General features: G+C 32.7%; 1 protein-coding gene across 1 annotated transcript in view; it reads right to left on the bottom strand.

The window, feature by feature from the left end:
- LOC149791511 (uncharacterized) overlaps positions 1-15,230 on the bottom strand; it is an 82,770-nt gene that overhangs the window by 43,418 nt on the left and 24,122 nt on the right. The window contains exons 21-34 of the mRNA XM_089970027.1: positions 14,967-15,095; positions 14,110-14,235; positions 13,288-13,419; positions 11,895-12,032; positions 9,873-10,127; positions 9,198-9,317; positions 8,431-8,553; positions 7,584-7,712; positions 6,985-7,107; positions 6,333-6,593; positions 5,611-5,874; positions 4,321-4,437; positions 3,799-4,050; positions 2,984-3,262 (exon numbers count right to left, since the gene is read on the bottom strand). Of these exons, the coding sequence (XP_089826153.1) occupies positions 2,984-3,262; positions 3,799-4,050; positions 4,321-4,437; positions 5,611-5,874; positions 6,333-6,593; positions 6,985-7,107; positions 7,584-7,712; positions 8,431-8,553; positions 9,198-9,317; positions 9,873-10,127; positions 11,895-12,032; positions 13,288-13,419; positions 14,110-14,235; positions 14,967-15,095 (2,448 nt within the window). The remainder of the gene's footprint in view (positions 1-2,983; positions 3,263-3,798; positions 4,051-4,320; positions 4,438-5,610; positions 5,875-6,332; positions 6,594-6,984; positions 7,108-7,583; positions 7,713-8,430; positions 8,554-9,197; positions 9,318-9,872; positions 10,128-11,894; positions 12,033-13,287; positions 13,420-14,109; positions 14,236-14,966; positions 15,096-15,230) is intronic.

Below are 15,230 nucleotides of genomic sequence, written 5' to 3'. Positions count from 1 at the left end.
TCAGAGCAATATCTCTTGATCTCCAAAATATCGTAAACAAACTATTTTGAACAGCATCATCTTCTCTGACTCCCTATCAATACTTCAGACACTACACAATAGAGTACTGGTTAACCCATTGCTGACTAATGTTATCGTACAAAATAATCAGCTGAATACCTCCCACAATATCAAATTATATTGAATACCTATACATGATGTTATTAAAGATAACAGAAAAGCAGATCACGCTGATAACATGACCCTAACTCAAAAACGATCTGATTTAAAAATACCGTATACTGATTTTAAACCTAGAATCAAATAGACCTTATGTCAAAAGTGGCAGGCATCATATAATGATGCAGTGAACAATAAACTTCACGCTATCAATCCAACCTTTGGAGATTGGACTCCATCCTATAAAACCATCCGTAGAATTCCTATTGGCCATACGCATATAACCCACTCCCACATACTAAAAGGCGAAGACCCACCAGAGTGCGTTTCCTGCAACGAACCAATCAGTGATAAGCACTTTATGATAGATTGTTTCGACCTGCAACTTTGGCGCGATCCGCATTACAATGTGTGTGATATGAAGGAACGCTTTACAACAATACACATCACTTGTATTATGGAATTCCTGAAAGTAGTGAACATTTAATCCAAGCAATTATATGCCCTCACCTTGATCATTTCTATATATTGTTTTTACCGTCTCTTATTTTCAGAAACTCTTCATCTTTCTTTATTAACATAAACCATTTACATTAACCGTTGATCGGGAAGCTTTATATATTGCCCCTTACCATCTTATCGTTTTACTTTCAACTATTTAGTTTTGATATCGCTGGTCGATATGAAACCTTTTATCATTTTCAGTGATCATACGTATAACCATTTTTATGGCGCTAAATAGCCTAATAGTGCTGGTGCGCCGTGAATATAACAATCAGTCAATCAATCTATCAGTCATGTCTTATTAGGTTTTAGTATTCTCCTTCAAATATCAAAATGCGTATAAGATAGATACAAAAAGTGAATATTAACTGGCGGCGTAAATGTGAAGGTCTAGGAAACTAACTTGCTTTCTATCTTTGAAACGATATTTTGTATTATACTACAATATTAGCATCAATAGTTTTTAGTCTCTGAAGTAGAACCGTCAACAATCTACACATGCTTTAGGCAAGATGCTGTGTATTTTTCTATCAAACTATTTTCAAGAAAGATATGCATGGATTTACCAGATGTAAAGTGAATGGGTTCATATACGCAATACGTGACTATAGTCACTTGTATTTTTATTATTCAAATAAGTGTTAACATTGCATCAGTTATTTTCAACCCTGCCGGGTGGACATATACAGTAATATACTCAGTAAAGATGTATAAAGTTTAAACCGCTTCCACGTCAGGATCCTTGCGTCTATTTACAGTGTAATTTAATAAATAATAAACGAATGTTCACTGAACTACTATGCTCTAACAAATATTAGAGCAACACAATATTTAAACAAAATTAGATTAAAACCAGAACTGTAGACGTGTTTATTAGGTTTTGACTTTGATTGAATAGAAAGTTTTAATTTACTTAAAAACGTGTCCGTAGGATGCAATGATCTCTTTTTTTATTTTATGAAATAGTCCACATTATTCTAATCTATTGCTATTCAGCTCCCCCTTGGATGAAATCACATAAAAAACAGTGACTAAATGGCGGGAAGAAAGCGCATGATACTGACCCAGAAGACATTATTATGATTGATATTTAAGTGACAATGTAATAGGTCAAGCTCGTGTCCTAATCTAACCTCATATGCAGAATGTTTTGTCACAATCTAATAGCTTACCACGCCCTTAAACAACTCCAATAAACGAATGTATGTGTTTGGCATTTTGCAAGCCAAATAGTACCACACGGAACAAGAATATATTACAAAATTGAGATAGGATATGTTACTTAGGAACGAACCATATAAACCAGAATCATGACATCTGTATATCTTGTCGATGAAAAGAAATATTAAAATTACCTACCTTTAAATCAATGTTGTAAAGTATGCACCGAGTGAAAAAAATAAGGCGCGATGCAGAATGAAAAGCCTTTTGTTCACATACATGACGTATAAATGCCCATTTCATGACTGATTGGTTTCTTTTTATTACAATTTTATAACGGTAAGTTTATTAAAAGTGAAATAGAATAACGAGGCATCCTTAACTACAGTGACGACACTGACTGATCTGACCAGCATTCAACCCACTTACCACTTTAAACACACTAACATCTAGTAAAATGTACACTGCTCTCTTTTAACTGAAATGTTCTTGTGGACGTGTCTACCATCTGAAAATTGGTTCTTGTCCCGTTGACTTCTGCAAACTTGTAAACGATTCATATTCATGTCCGTAGCAATAATAAATATGGCAGGACATATCCCCTAGTGTTTTCTCTTTTATGGATATGCGTTGGAAATGTATGTGTAATATGGACCATTTTTCGCAATAATATAGAAAATCATTATCTTGACACAATTTGGGGAAGATATAATGTGCATCGCACACTTATTTATTATATACTCCGTATGTATATTATAGTAGACATCACAAATGATACGTCCTCTGTATGATTAAAATATTGATTCAATGCTCTTTAAGTGTGTGTTTTATCTTGACATTTTATCATCCGATTTACCTATTATGAGAAAAGACTGTTTAGACAATCCTTAGTACAATTTCTTAGAGTCTAGGTATTATAAATATTGTACATATGTTTTCGTTATATTGTCGAACATTTGCTTTACTTTGCTGTTTACTTGCATCATTATACTGACCATGCACAAATGAGGAACAATTTTAGATGCAGTTTATGATCTGCACTGAATATAGATAGTAAGAAGAAATTTGAATATGTGTGCAATACTAAAGCAGATGTTTTTGTATAATAATGAATAGATGATGACAATGTTTCGTATCAATAATATCAGATGGTACTCACCTAGGCAATTCTGACTATCATTAATCTTCTCGTATCCCTCCAGGCATTTACATTCGTACCCTCCCGGTTTGTTAATGCAATTGGAATGATTGATGCTGCCACAAACATTGATTGTCAAATTACATTCGTCTCTGTCTATGGTACAGTTGCCCAGCCAGAAGTAGTTACAGGTGCAGGTCCCAGTGATATGGTCACAACTTTGAGTAGGATTTTGCGCATTGGTTGCATTGCATTGACATGGTATTGTACAGTTCTCATCATATGAGTTGTTATTACAAGCTGCAACAGTAGGTATGTATAGTTCGTATGATTTCAGGACACTCATTTTATACATCTGGATATGAAATCTAATTAGCATCACCAATTTAAGAAAGTCTACACAAACTTTTGATGTATCGAATAGCAGAATTCATCCACGTTGATTAAATGTGTATAAGCATCATAAATGAGATCAATAGGTTATTAATTTTAGAGGAAAGAACGCAAGAATCGCGTAGCAGGACGTACGGGTAGCTCATATTCATCCTGCTTTTTATGTTGTAATTTGACCAAAAGTTCGCATTTAAATTTATTTTAAAACGCACGAGGTTTCTTTTAAAAAGGTTAAATACTGAATATATTTGACTTGTTGCAATTGTCTAAGGCAAGTACATTACAATTGGCTTCAATTATGATTAAACATAATTCGTTTATATATAGTTGATTAAAATTAAATATGGCTAATTACCAGTGTAATATTGTATTTGATGTTTCTTGTATATATGTGTTTATAATTAAGTCCTTCCAGAAACAAAGAACAAAAACATAACACTTACGGATGCATCGGCTAAGGAAATCTTTCGAAAACCCAGCTTTACAACTACAATTGAATCCTCCATTAAAGTTATGACACAAAGAATTATCAGGACAAGGGTCATCAAGGCATTCATTTTTATCCTGGCTGCAGTTACTTCCTGTCCAATTGCTGTAGCATATGCATCCAGTTGCCTTGTCACAACCGAACGAATTTCCAGAAACACAATTACAGGTATTAGCACAGTCCTTACCCCAACGGTTAGATGGACACGCTGAGAATAAAAGATAGTTATCAACATTATAGCACCTATCCATTTCCTACACTAGTATTATCTGCTCAAAACATCATACAGTTTAGCCCAATTTAGTGTATAAAGATAATAAACGAGAACAAATAATTACATATGTTGATATTTCCACTTTACATCTACTGACATCTACCTTTTTATATGGTGTTGCCATATATATCTTGTTTTTAAACAAACTGAGGAGTATTAATGCATAGTTAGTCAAAACATTTTAAAACGGATCTTGACACTTACAAATACAATTGACACCGTCTCCTGTATACCCTGCTGCGCATACACAGGTATAGTTTCCAGCTGTGTTTTTGCATTCTTGTTCGCACGCGTATGTGCCCTCCAAACACTCATCAATATCTAAAATGGAAACATGATGTGTATTTAAACAAATTAATGCCTTTTGCATTGCTGGGAGTGTTGTAAATGAACTAGTCCAGGAAACATTATTCGGATATTTGACAAATCGAAATAATCCTGAAACTTTCCGAATAAGAAAACATTATTATTGTACGATTGAAATATAATAACTAAATAATGTGAATGTGAAAATGAGCATGATATATGTGTGAATGTGAATTGAACGCATTATGTCGTTAACCTTTTTTTTAATACAGACAGAAAATATCGGTTCGCAGCAATACCGAGTCTGGATCCTACCTAGCTGTTACTTACAAGCACTGTATTGCTTGAATATATAGTGGAAGCAGTTCTTATAATATATGTCTAATTTTGAAGCCACTACGCTAAAAGTAGCAATTGTTGTTAGAGTCTCGAATAAGCGCTTATATATATATAATAACGCAGTTGTGCCGATATTTGTTGAAATACGTGTTTGTTTGGTTTTAGGGAACTGTTTGTCAAATCTCTGCAGATTAAAACGTACGCTGGGCTCAAAAGAGCAGCATACATCTGCATATATTTACGCAGTGATCCATGTGAATGAAGTATATTTACATTCGCTGAAATTATAATCGAATTCATTTTAGTTGATTCTTAATTGCGTGTTTAACAATGGTGTATCTATATTTGTTGAATATGAAACACTAAGATAAAAGATATAACTCAAAACTGATGAACGGAATAAAACAATTAAATCCAGTACATTGTCGGCTCTCTAGTATACATTTCGAAAGAAGAAAACTATTGGATACGTTTTATTAGTATTTCAAATGTTTATTTATATTAATTTATCTACCTTTGTGAGGTTATAACTAAATAAAGTTTATATGTATATAAATCCCTGTTCTCGTTGTGGTTTCTTACAAATTTCGAAAGACTCCATATCATGAAATTGGTTAGCGTATAACAGAACAAGAGCATATCAAAATGTAATTGATATGATAACATATTATTCGGCTTTATTTAATTAAACTATGATCTTGCTCTGTTTTGACAGTAATCAATGATTGGTTGGAAGTGAGAATTGTCGAGTGAAATGAACAAAGTTGTGTGCGTCGGTCTTAGTCGTTTTAATAAAACGGTTATTGAACATGTATTATATGAAGGAAATATCGATATAACGGAACCCACCAATGCATCGACCATTAAAGTCCAACGTGTATCCGGTAGAACAGATGCATACATAAGATCCTGGTGTATTACTGCATTCTTGATTGGACTCATTGCAATGGGTGTTGTTAGTTCTGCATTCATCCACATCTTCGCTACAGTTTTGACCTTGCCATCCATCTTTACATTTGCATGTGCCATTGGCATTATCACATTCAATCGTATTGGAATCAATACAGGTGCAGTTGTGGTTACAATTTTTGCCATATCGGTTTCTTGAGCAAACTGAAAATTTCAATGGACGTTCAATCTTCCAAACTAAAAACCAGGAAATATTAATAATCCTTTCTAGTCAGCTAAAATGAATACATTACAAATTAATTGACAATGTTATAGTGCACCCATTGTATTCATTTCTTTCGTTTAAGTTTTGTAATCAGACATGTATAAACTATTCTTTAAATATCTATTTTAATGATAGCATTGATACGTGGAATAAATTAGGTTTAATTCAAAGAAAAAAGTTTACCAATTTGTAATGCTTTTTTAGGTATTAAAGAAATCTTTGAAACTGATTATCTATATGATGTAATTAGGGAGAATTTAACTTTTGTATCCAATATAGCAATTTGTTTCTCTGCATTGGTTTTGCCTCTATGTATGTATGTATGTATGTATGTATGTATGTATGTATGTATATCATGAGACAAAACTAAACATTGAGCGAGATTAATTATACTTACTTTGGCATGTTCCATCACTTGTTTTACTATACCCAATGTTGCACTGGCATAGGTACGACCCTGGCAGATCTATGCATTCTGAATTTGCAGTGCAGTTGGCTATACTACTTTTACATTCCATGTAATCATCTTGGCACTCAAGACCAGTCCATCCAGACTTGCACTGACACGATCCATTCACTGGATCGCATGTATCAGTGTTGTTGGCGTTGCAAGAACAGTTTTGTGTACAGCTGTATCCGTATTGTCCAGCTTTGCATTCTGTAACATACACAGATTTGACTATGTTTCTCGTTATGTTCATGTTTTCCCTTTTAAAGCGGTTGGTGCATTTAGGAAGATATTTTAAAGTTATAAATAGCTGGTAAAAGAAGATCGGAACAGATAATTATAATGAGTATATCACAAACGCATCAAATAAAAAATCGGAAGGTTTTATATTCACAGTCGTCGTAAAATTTATTTTTTGTAAAAATATGTAGCACATTATTTATTCTACGTCTATGGTTTTCATATACGTCAGTGTATTTCAAGTATCTGGAACCAAGTTAACCGTTGAGATACAGCTTAATTTTTAGATCTTTTGGGCAACTTGGGATCTCCTAAAACACAAAAAATTATTAGTATATCATATTTTAGTATATATACTCACTGATACATGTTGATCCGTCGGCTCCAAGCTCTTTGCCAGCAGCACATGAACATTTATAACCTCCTTCTGTATTTGAACAATTTTCGGAACATGGACTTGAAGAATTGGTACATTCATTAATGTCTGTGAGCCAAAAATCAGAAAGAGTGAAACATTTTATCTTCATAAATGACTGATCTCATAATATACCAGATAATTATCCATGTATACTGTTGAAAGGTTTACGTTTGAATCTCTAAGAAATATAGTCATATGAGAAGATTTTTAAACACGGTCTTGCTTTATATATGTGACATGCGGAACACGCCTTGCCTTTACCCGTTATGGCCGTTGTATTTGTTAGTGTGCATCTTGCGGAAAAAACACATTGATCTCTGTTTATTCAGACCTAATGATTTTTCTATGCTAGTCGTGGTCAAGATTCAAAACATCTCAGTTTTAGCTAGTACGTAATATTAATGCATGCGCACTAGTTTACGTCCCTGACGATAAACTTGTTTAATACAAGAGTCATTTTAATCCTCGAATGCATAGATTATAAACTGAACAACAAATATAAAAGCTAAAGTGAATTTTATAACAAATGTATGCCAACTTACCAATACATCTATCTGAAATGTTGTGATATCCTTTGGGACAATAACAGTCTTCAGACCCGTTAATAAAAACACATAATGCTTTCTTGGACTCACACACTGATATATGTGATGGATCACACTGCTTTGCAGCTGAAAGAAAGGTAATAAGATTTACAGATATATCCAGGCTAAAGTGTATTCTCGAGCTATATTGAATGTTCATTGAGTGTTACCAGAACAGCAACAACAAATAAGCAACCATAGGAGCACACTGAAACATGTTTGCTTAGATCCGTGATGAACAGAAACATTGTTTTGGATGCATACATTATATATCTTGAGGTCTTGGTTTTAATTTATGTTGCATGTCAATCAGTTTGCTAATACATGGTTATTCGTCCTATGCATATGTAAAGTCTAATGTTAGATTTAAAGACGACTAATTATTTCGGGAAACGTGATTCAAAACTTTGTTCTGTTTTAGATCTAATGCTTGTCTTTGTGGACACTCAGCGATTAAGTTTACAATATAATACACATGTACAGTATTTTCGGGAGAGCTAAGATGTATTTAAAACTCGTGTTCTTTATCACTCTCAAACTAAAGTTATATATATATATATATATATATATATATATATATATATATATATATATATATATATATATATATATATATGTGTGTGTGTGTGTGTGTGTGTGTGTGTGTGTGTGTGTCCAATTTAGAGGCTCTTGGTAATTAAATTGCTGTATGATAATTATGTAGGGTTATAAAGTATTTCAAAATGAAAATAGCAAAGCGAATTAGATACTGAGAGACAACGACTGTAATTCAAGATATAGTTCCTGTAATGACGATGAGACTTACGATAGCATGAACGTCTATCCGTGATATTTAATCGAAAGCCCTCTTCACACGAACACCTGTAGTTGCCCAGAGTATTGCTGCAGATTTGTGAACAGTCATTTGCGCCTTTACATTCGTCAATGTCTGAAAAATATTGTCACGATCAAGATATTATGTTGTATTCCCTTATTTGTGAAACCAATTCAGAAAATTATTGGCGGTTTAAATTAGAATGACTATTATGTTAGAAACGTCAACAACAGTAGCATACACTCACATACACATGTATGTATGCATGTATGTATTTATGTATGTATGTATCTATGTATGTATGCATGTATGTATGTATGTATGTATGTATGTATGTATCAATGTATGTATGTATGTATGTATGTATGTATGTATGTATGTATGTATGTGTATGTGTGTATATATGTATGTACACACGCATGCACGCACGTACGTACGTATGTACGTATATAAGTATGCATGTATGTATGAACGTACTTTTTGCAAGTACTATACTTATACCAGCTATCACGAAGAAATTACCGTCCAACTAAGAAAAACCTTTCGACTTTCAATGCAGTGTTATACGTCTTATGGCATCATATATAAAGAAGACATGTGTAACCCATTTGTATTTTAACTAAATATCCAAATACAGAATTAAACTTTGCATTTTTATAAGGGAGCATTTTCGCACAGGTTTTATCGTTATACTTGTTTTCTTTGAAATAATAATGTAGTGCTAAGCTAATCACCACATAACCAAATAGTATGCTTACCATCACATTCCGTTCCGTTCTGAAGAAATCCCGCTTCGCAATTGCATAAATAGCTTCCATCGGTGTTTACGCATGTTTGTGCGCATTTCTTGTGACTGCTGTTCGCACACTCGTCAATATCTAGAAGTATATATGGCACATTTAATATATACCAAATTGTATCAATTGTTCCATATGTGCGTGTATATCTTGCTGTTTTCAATTTTTATTTTAAAATATCATATCTTCTTGACAATATTTACGCATTTTTCCTATACTATGACAAATTTTTGAACATATATAAGGTCATGCCCATCACACCTGCAATTTGTTTCAAATTGTAATTGTTCTCAGTGTAGTTACAACTTATATAGTTATTTAATATTATGTTGTATATATCGTCTGAGCAGTAAACTGGCTCATACTTGACCGGTATTATGCTCAAAAGTTTCCCTCTTTGCTTAGAATCATGGTTACATTGTTCCTTGCAATATTTGAAAAACTGCATTGTATGAAGTAATTTCCTGACATAAAATGGAATATCGAATATTTACCGACATTAAAGTAAAGGAAATTCATGTTTTGTTAATTTTAAAATTAAATATTCTCCATCAACTGAATTTTCGTCCTCTTTCTTTATGTTAAAGTATCAATACATTTTTGCCCACTTCAAAACTGTATGCATATTATTCTCACCTGTGCATGAACCATTGATATCCTTTGCATAACCATTTTCACATAAGCACTGATACGACCCTGGAGTATTTAGGCAATAGGTATGGGTCCCTGTGCATACACCTATGCTGCTGCATTCATCTTGATCCATGTTACACCTTTCTCCGGTCCAACCATTTGTACAGATACACCCCGTGACTCGGTCACACGTTGATACTCCTATCCCGCAATTGCACTCACTGGAGCAGTTGATCCCGTAATGGAATCTGTCACATTCTATGAAAATAGTCGACAGTGTTAATTTCTCTGAAATCAGGCTCAGACTGGTACGTTCTTGTAAGGATTGTCATTACTGCAGAAATCAGTTGAACATCGTGCTTCATTAATATACTGTTTCTAATTGTTATGAAACTATTTTGAAGCATTGCACATATATTGAATCTTTTCTCATTATAATAAATCGTAGATCTATCCAACTCCTGGTAAATAATTTTGTCTAATTATCGAAATATAAGTTCATGAATACAAAATTGTAGTAATTACCTATAGCTGGATTTGGCATAGGTGCATTGTGTCTATTTTTAAGCTATTAAAAAGCGTACCATTGCTTACGATTCAAATATGCATCATTACGTACTTCTTGACAGTTACAAAAATGGAATTAATATTAAATATGCTTGCGATATTGATCTTTTATCCATTGAGCATGTCGATTAGGTTGTATCCTATACTAATTAGGTCAATATATGGGTTCGGTAGCATTAATATGTAATTTGAAATGTTAGACTGTGTATTACGATCTGTTACGTGGGGTATTTTGCAATATTTGTTGTATTATGTACTTTGAAGGTGGATATAAGGCCAGAACGGAGAGAATGGATTTCATTCTTGTTTTCGAGTCATTCCTATTACATGTGTTCCTGTTGTAAGATAAGCTTAATATATGAGTTTTATGTTAAAATTCTATATTATTTGAGAGGGAAGCCATATTTTGCCATGTTCATTGAAAATGTAAAGTGCTCATTGGACAATAACGTTAGTTTGGAAGAACTAATGATTAGTCAAAGGAAATCTGAACAACGCATTTGGATAACGCCACGATTCGTGGCTGAAACAAAACATTTCCAGTTCTGAGATTTATAAGGAACTTTAAAACGTTTTTGTCACAATAATCACTTTTCGGTATTACCTTGGATTCACTTTCTAATATTGTAAGTCTAACCTTTTTAGAAAAAGCATTTCTTCAGTTTTATAAAAATTTTTAGTTTTACATATTTATGTTACTTATCTTATGATTACAGAATCGTAATAACGCTCGTGCAGGAAATTATAATTTAAAAATGTTTCAGAGAAATTAAAATTGTTTTTTAAATTTAAAATATTTTAGTTAGGAAATTTCTTTGTCCCTGGTCTTTTAATTTAATGCACTGAAGAAAAAGCCCTTGATAAATAGACTGACAGACAGACTGACAGATATATATATATATATATATATATATATATATATATATATATATATATATATATATATATATATATATATATATATATATATATATATAGATAGATAGATAGATAGATAGATAAATAGATAATACACATAATGTGCGATTCGGCAACTGTATTTTTTGTGTTTACAGAACGGTGCACTTCTAATGGAATAGCCCCTGACGTGTTCACAGGAACATTCTTTTTATGTTATTTTATCTTTGACTGAACACATGTGCTAGTGATACGATGGTGGGCATATATCTATAAATAAATATCAGTATGTATGTCTGTATGTATTGAAGTAAATATCACTATAAGTACTAATGTTTGTAGCGATGGATGCATGTTGGAATGCATACTTACATGCATGTATTGAAGAACGAGGTATGAATGCACGCATGCATATATATATATATATATATATATATATATATATATATATATATATATATATATATATATATATATATTAATTGACTGATTGATTGACTGATATAAAAACAAAAAGATTAGAGATCATAGAAAGGTTGCCATCAGACTGTATTGAATTACCTTTGCAAGTACGGCCATCGTTTTCTAAAAGGAAGCCTGTATCACACGTACATACGTAACTACCATTGGTATTCCTGCAATTGTTCTTCGCACTGCATTCATTAAGTGTACCATTCTTGTCTGTGCATTCGTTAACATCTGTAGCATTGGAATATAGACCATGCTTTCATATGTTGAAAAATGTTATTTACACGAATGTCATTATGACAGAATATATGGATAACAAGACCTAGTTCATACATATTAAGAAACTGTAAAGTGCAATCATGGATGACATGTAACAAGCTGGAGATGAATGATGATAAAGCTGAGGCCATACTAATAACAACTGAAAGACTTTCTCATTCACATACTTTATCTCAAACAATAAATATCAGCAACACCAATATTAAATTCAGAGTCAGTACGAAACCTAGATGTTACTCTGGACAGTACTCTCACATTGCACAAACATGTCATGAACATATGCAAGGCTGCGTATCTTGAGCTGAGACGCATCAGCTCCATTCGGAAATATCTTTCAGTTGGTGCCACTAAAACACTTGTGTGTTCATTAGTACTTTCAAGACTGGACTATTATAACTCAGTTATGTCTGGTTCATCTCAATATCTATTCCAGAAACTTCAAAACGTTCGAAACACAACTGCGTGGATCATCCTTTGAGTACCAAGATCAGAGCACACCTCCCCTCTGTTCTGTACCCTACGCTGGCTATCCATTAGATCCGGAATCATATACAATTTTTTTCTCTGTGCTACGTTTAATTAATGTACTCCAGTCAAACATACCTATCCGACCTCACCCATGAGTTCACACCTGCAAGATACTTACGCTCCTCTTCTGACAATCGTATACTCATTATTCCCACTATGAAAACGAAATCATATGGACAACATTCTTTTGCATACCAGGGCCCAGCAACGTGGAATGAATTGCCCACTAAACTGAGACACAACGACACAGTAATCCCATTCAAGAGTGCTCTTAAAAATCACATATTGTGACTGCAAGAACAAACTTAAAGATCTAATACTGTTTCCTACCTTAAATATTTTCAGCATATTTTTATGTTTTTTTAATTTCATGGTGTTTGTTTTATGTAATCATATCAATAAATGTTTTTTATAGTATAAGTGTTGTGTAATGTTGTAAAGCACTTAGAGCTTTTAAAGATGACGCGCTTTCCAAAGTCCTCATTATTATTATTATTATTATTATTAGTAGTAGTAGTAGTAGTGGTAGTAGTATTCATATAAATGATGCAATTATTTGAGAAATATAGCTGGCTAATGTTCTATCTTAACTGTTCAAGAATAATATGGCAAAGATATGTGGATTGATAGATAGATATAGATAAAGGAATATATAAACATATTAGCAAAAAATATTTGCCTATGCATGTATAGTTGTCCGCTCCAAGTCTGAAACCCTGATTGCACCCACATTTAGCTGTCTTGGTTTGAACATCGACCAGGCATATTTGACTGCATTGCAAGTTTCCATATTTCTTACAGGGCCCCTCAACTGAAATGTGTAAATAATATGTTTAATATTTATTTATTTCTAATACATAATGCGTCTCAATCTCTCTGTCAAATACATAAATGCAGTTTATTTTGTTTCCCTTTAATTTTGCAGTTAGTTTTAAAACTTTCTCAGCTGCTGGATAGACCAATTTCTGTCAATGCATAATTGTCAAAAATATGGGCTATGACATTATGACGAGTAAACAATCATATGGAGTCGTTCCCACAAGTCCAGAAATATTTAAGGTACAAAAACGAAAACAATATAAACGTGAGGCAATTACGATTGGTAGCCATCACCAAAACAGTGTGTTCTAGAAAATTATATATGTTCAAGATAATAGCTTGTGCAGCTTGGCTTCAATGTGGTCTTTCTAATTACATTATTGTTTTCATTTTCTAATATTAGTAGTGTGTACCTGCATATTAAATCACGATGTTTGTATTGGACTACTAAATTTTTAATATTTTCTACAGGTGCAGCATATAAATAATATGTTGACAATGACCGCATAGTGCAAAACACGGATCACTTGTGACGACTATTTTTTCTTCTTCATTTTCTTCTTCTCCTTATGCTTCTTCTTATTATTATTGTTATAATTATTATTATTATTATTATTATTATTATTATTATTATTATTATTATTATATTATGTATGTGTAGTATACTAAGTACAGTACAAACCTTGTTTACAAGTTTTTCTGTCCATTTCTAGTTCGTAACCAAAGTAACAAGAACATGAAAACCTTCCAGGTGTATTTTCACATATATGCTGACACCCTGATTGATCTGCTGCACACTCGTCTATATCTGGATAAAAACGTATACACTGCATGAACTGTTCCATACAAAGACCACTAAATCATAGCTATACAATTTGAATTACACAAGTAAATTACTTACTGATATACAAGTAAATGAACCGAATTATTTCTTGTGACGACGCGATTATGTCCACTTCGAAACGACTTACAGCGACAGCTAGTCGCGATTACTTATATGTAGCAAGCATTCTCAATATATTATTTATATATAACTGTAATAAAATACAAAGGCACATAATTTGATTTCACGAAGATGTTATTAATCAACGTAAGCCGCACATTCGTCATCTTTGAATCGGTTATCATATTCGTTCGGAAAAGAAAGAAATCATAGATGTTTACGAAAATGAAAACTGATTTTGTAAGAAATCAAACAAGGAAGTCATCGACTTTCAATAGACCTCTTTTAACACAAAACTACATCTTATATTCAATTGATCCAATTATGTAAATGTTTAAGGAAAATACATTTCTAAAAAAAAGTACCTGTGTTATTCCCAGTTATGAAAATATAAATGTCCTATAAACCTATCAAATTGTTACGAATGTCATCGTGGAGCCGTGAATATACGATTGCGTAAAGTATGGCGAACAGCATAAGTTCTGAATCAAATATTGTCTAAAGTTACTTAAGCTCTCCAGATATATTGAGTCGACAATGTCATTTGATAATTTGCATATCAATATAGTAATAGTTTAATTAAATCTTAAACATACCTGTACATTTTGATGCGTTCTTTGGGTCGATATTGTATCCAGGTCTACAACTGCATGTGTATTCACCCAATGCGTTGGAACATATTTGTTCACATGTGTTAGCGGAAGGATCATTACATTCATTAATATCTGTGAACCAAACATAGACTCAAGCAAAAGGTTAACTAATAAACGATATTATTTGCAAAACGTCATATTCGTTAAAACACTTATAATGTCTGCAATTTGAGATTTCTAGAACTATTAAAAATAACCAAAATTACA

This window comes from Sinohyriopsis cumingii, chromosome 9, assembly GCF_028554795.1.
Source record: "Sinohyriopsis cumingii isolate HCF-2022 chromosome 9, ASM2855479v2, whole genome shotgun sequence".
Taxonomy (NCBI): Eukaryota; Metazoa; Mollusca; class Bivalvia; order Unionida; family Unionidae; genus Sinohyriopsis; species Sinohyriopsis cumingii.
Note: the sequence above shows the minus strand (reverse complement) of the source record. Positions and strands in the feature narration are given on the sequence as shown.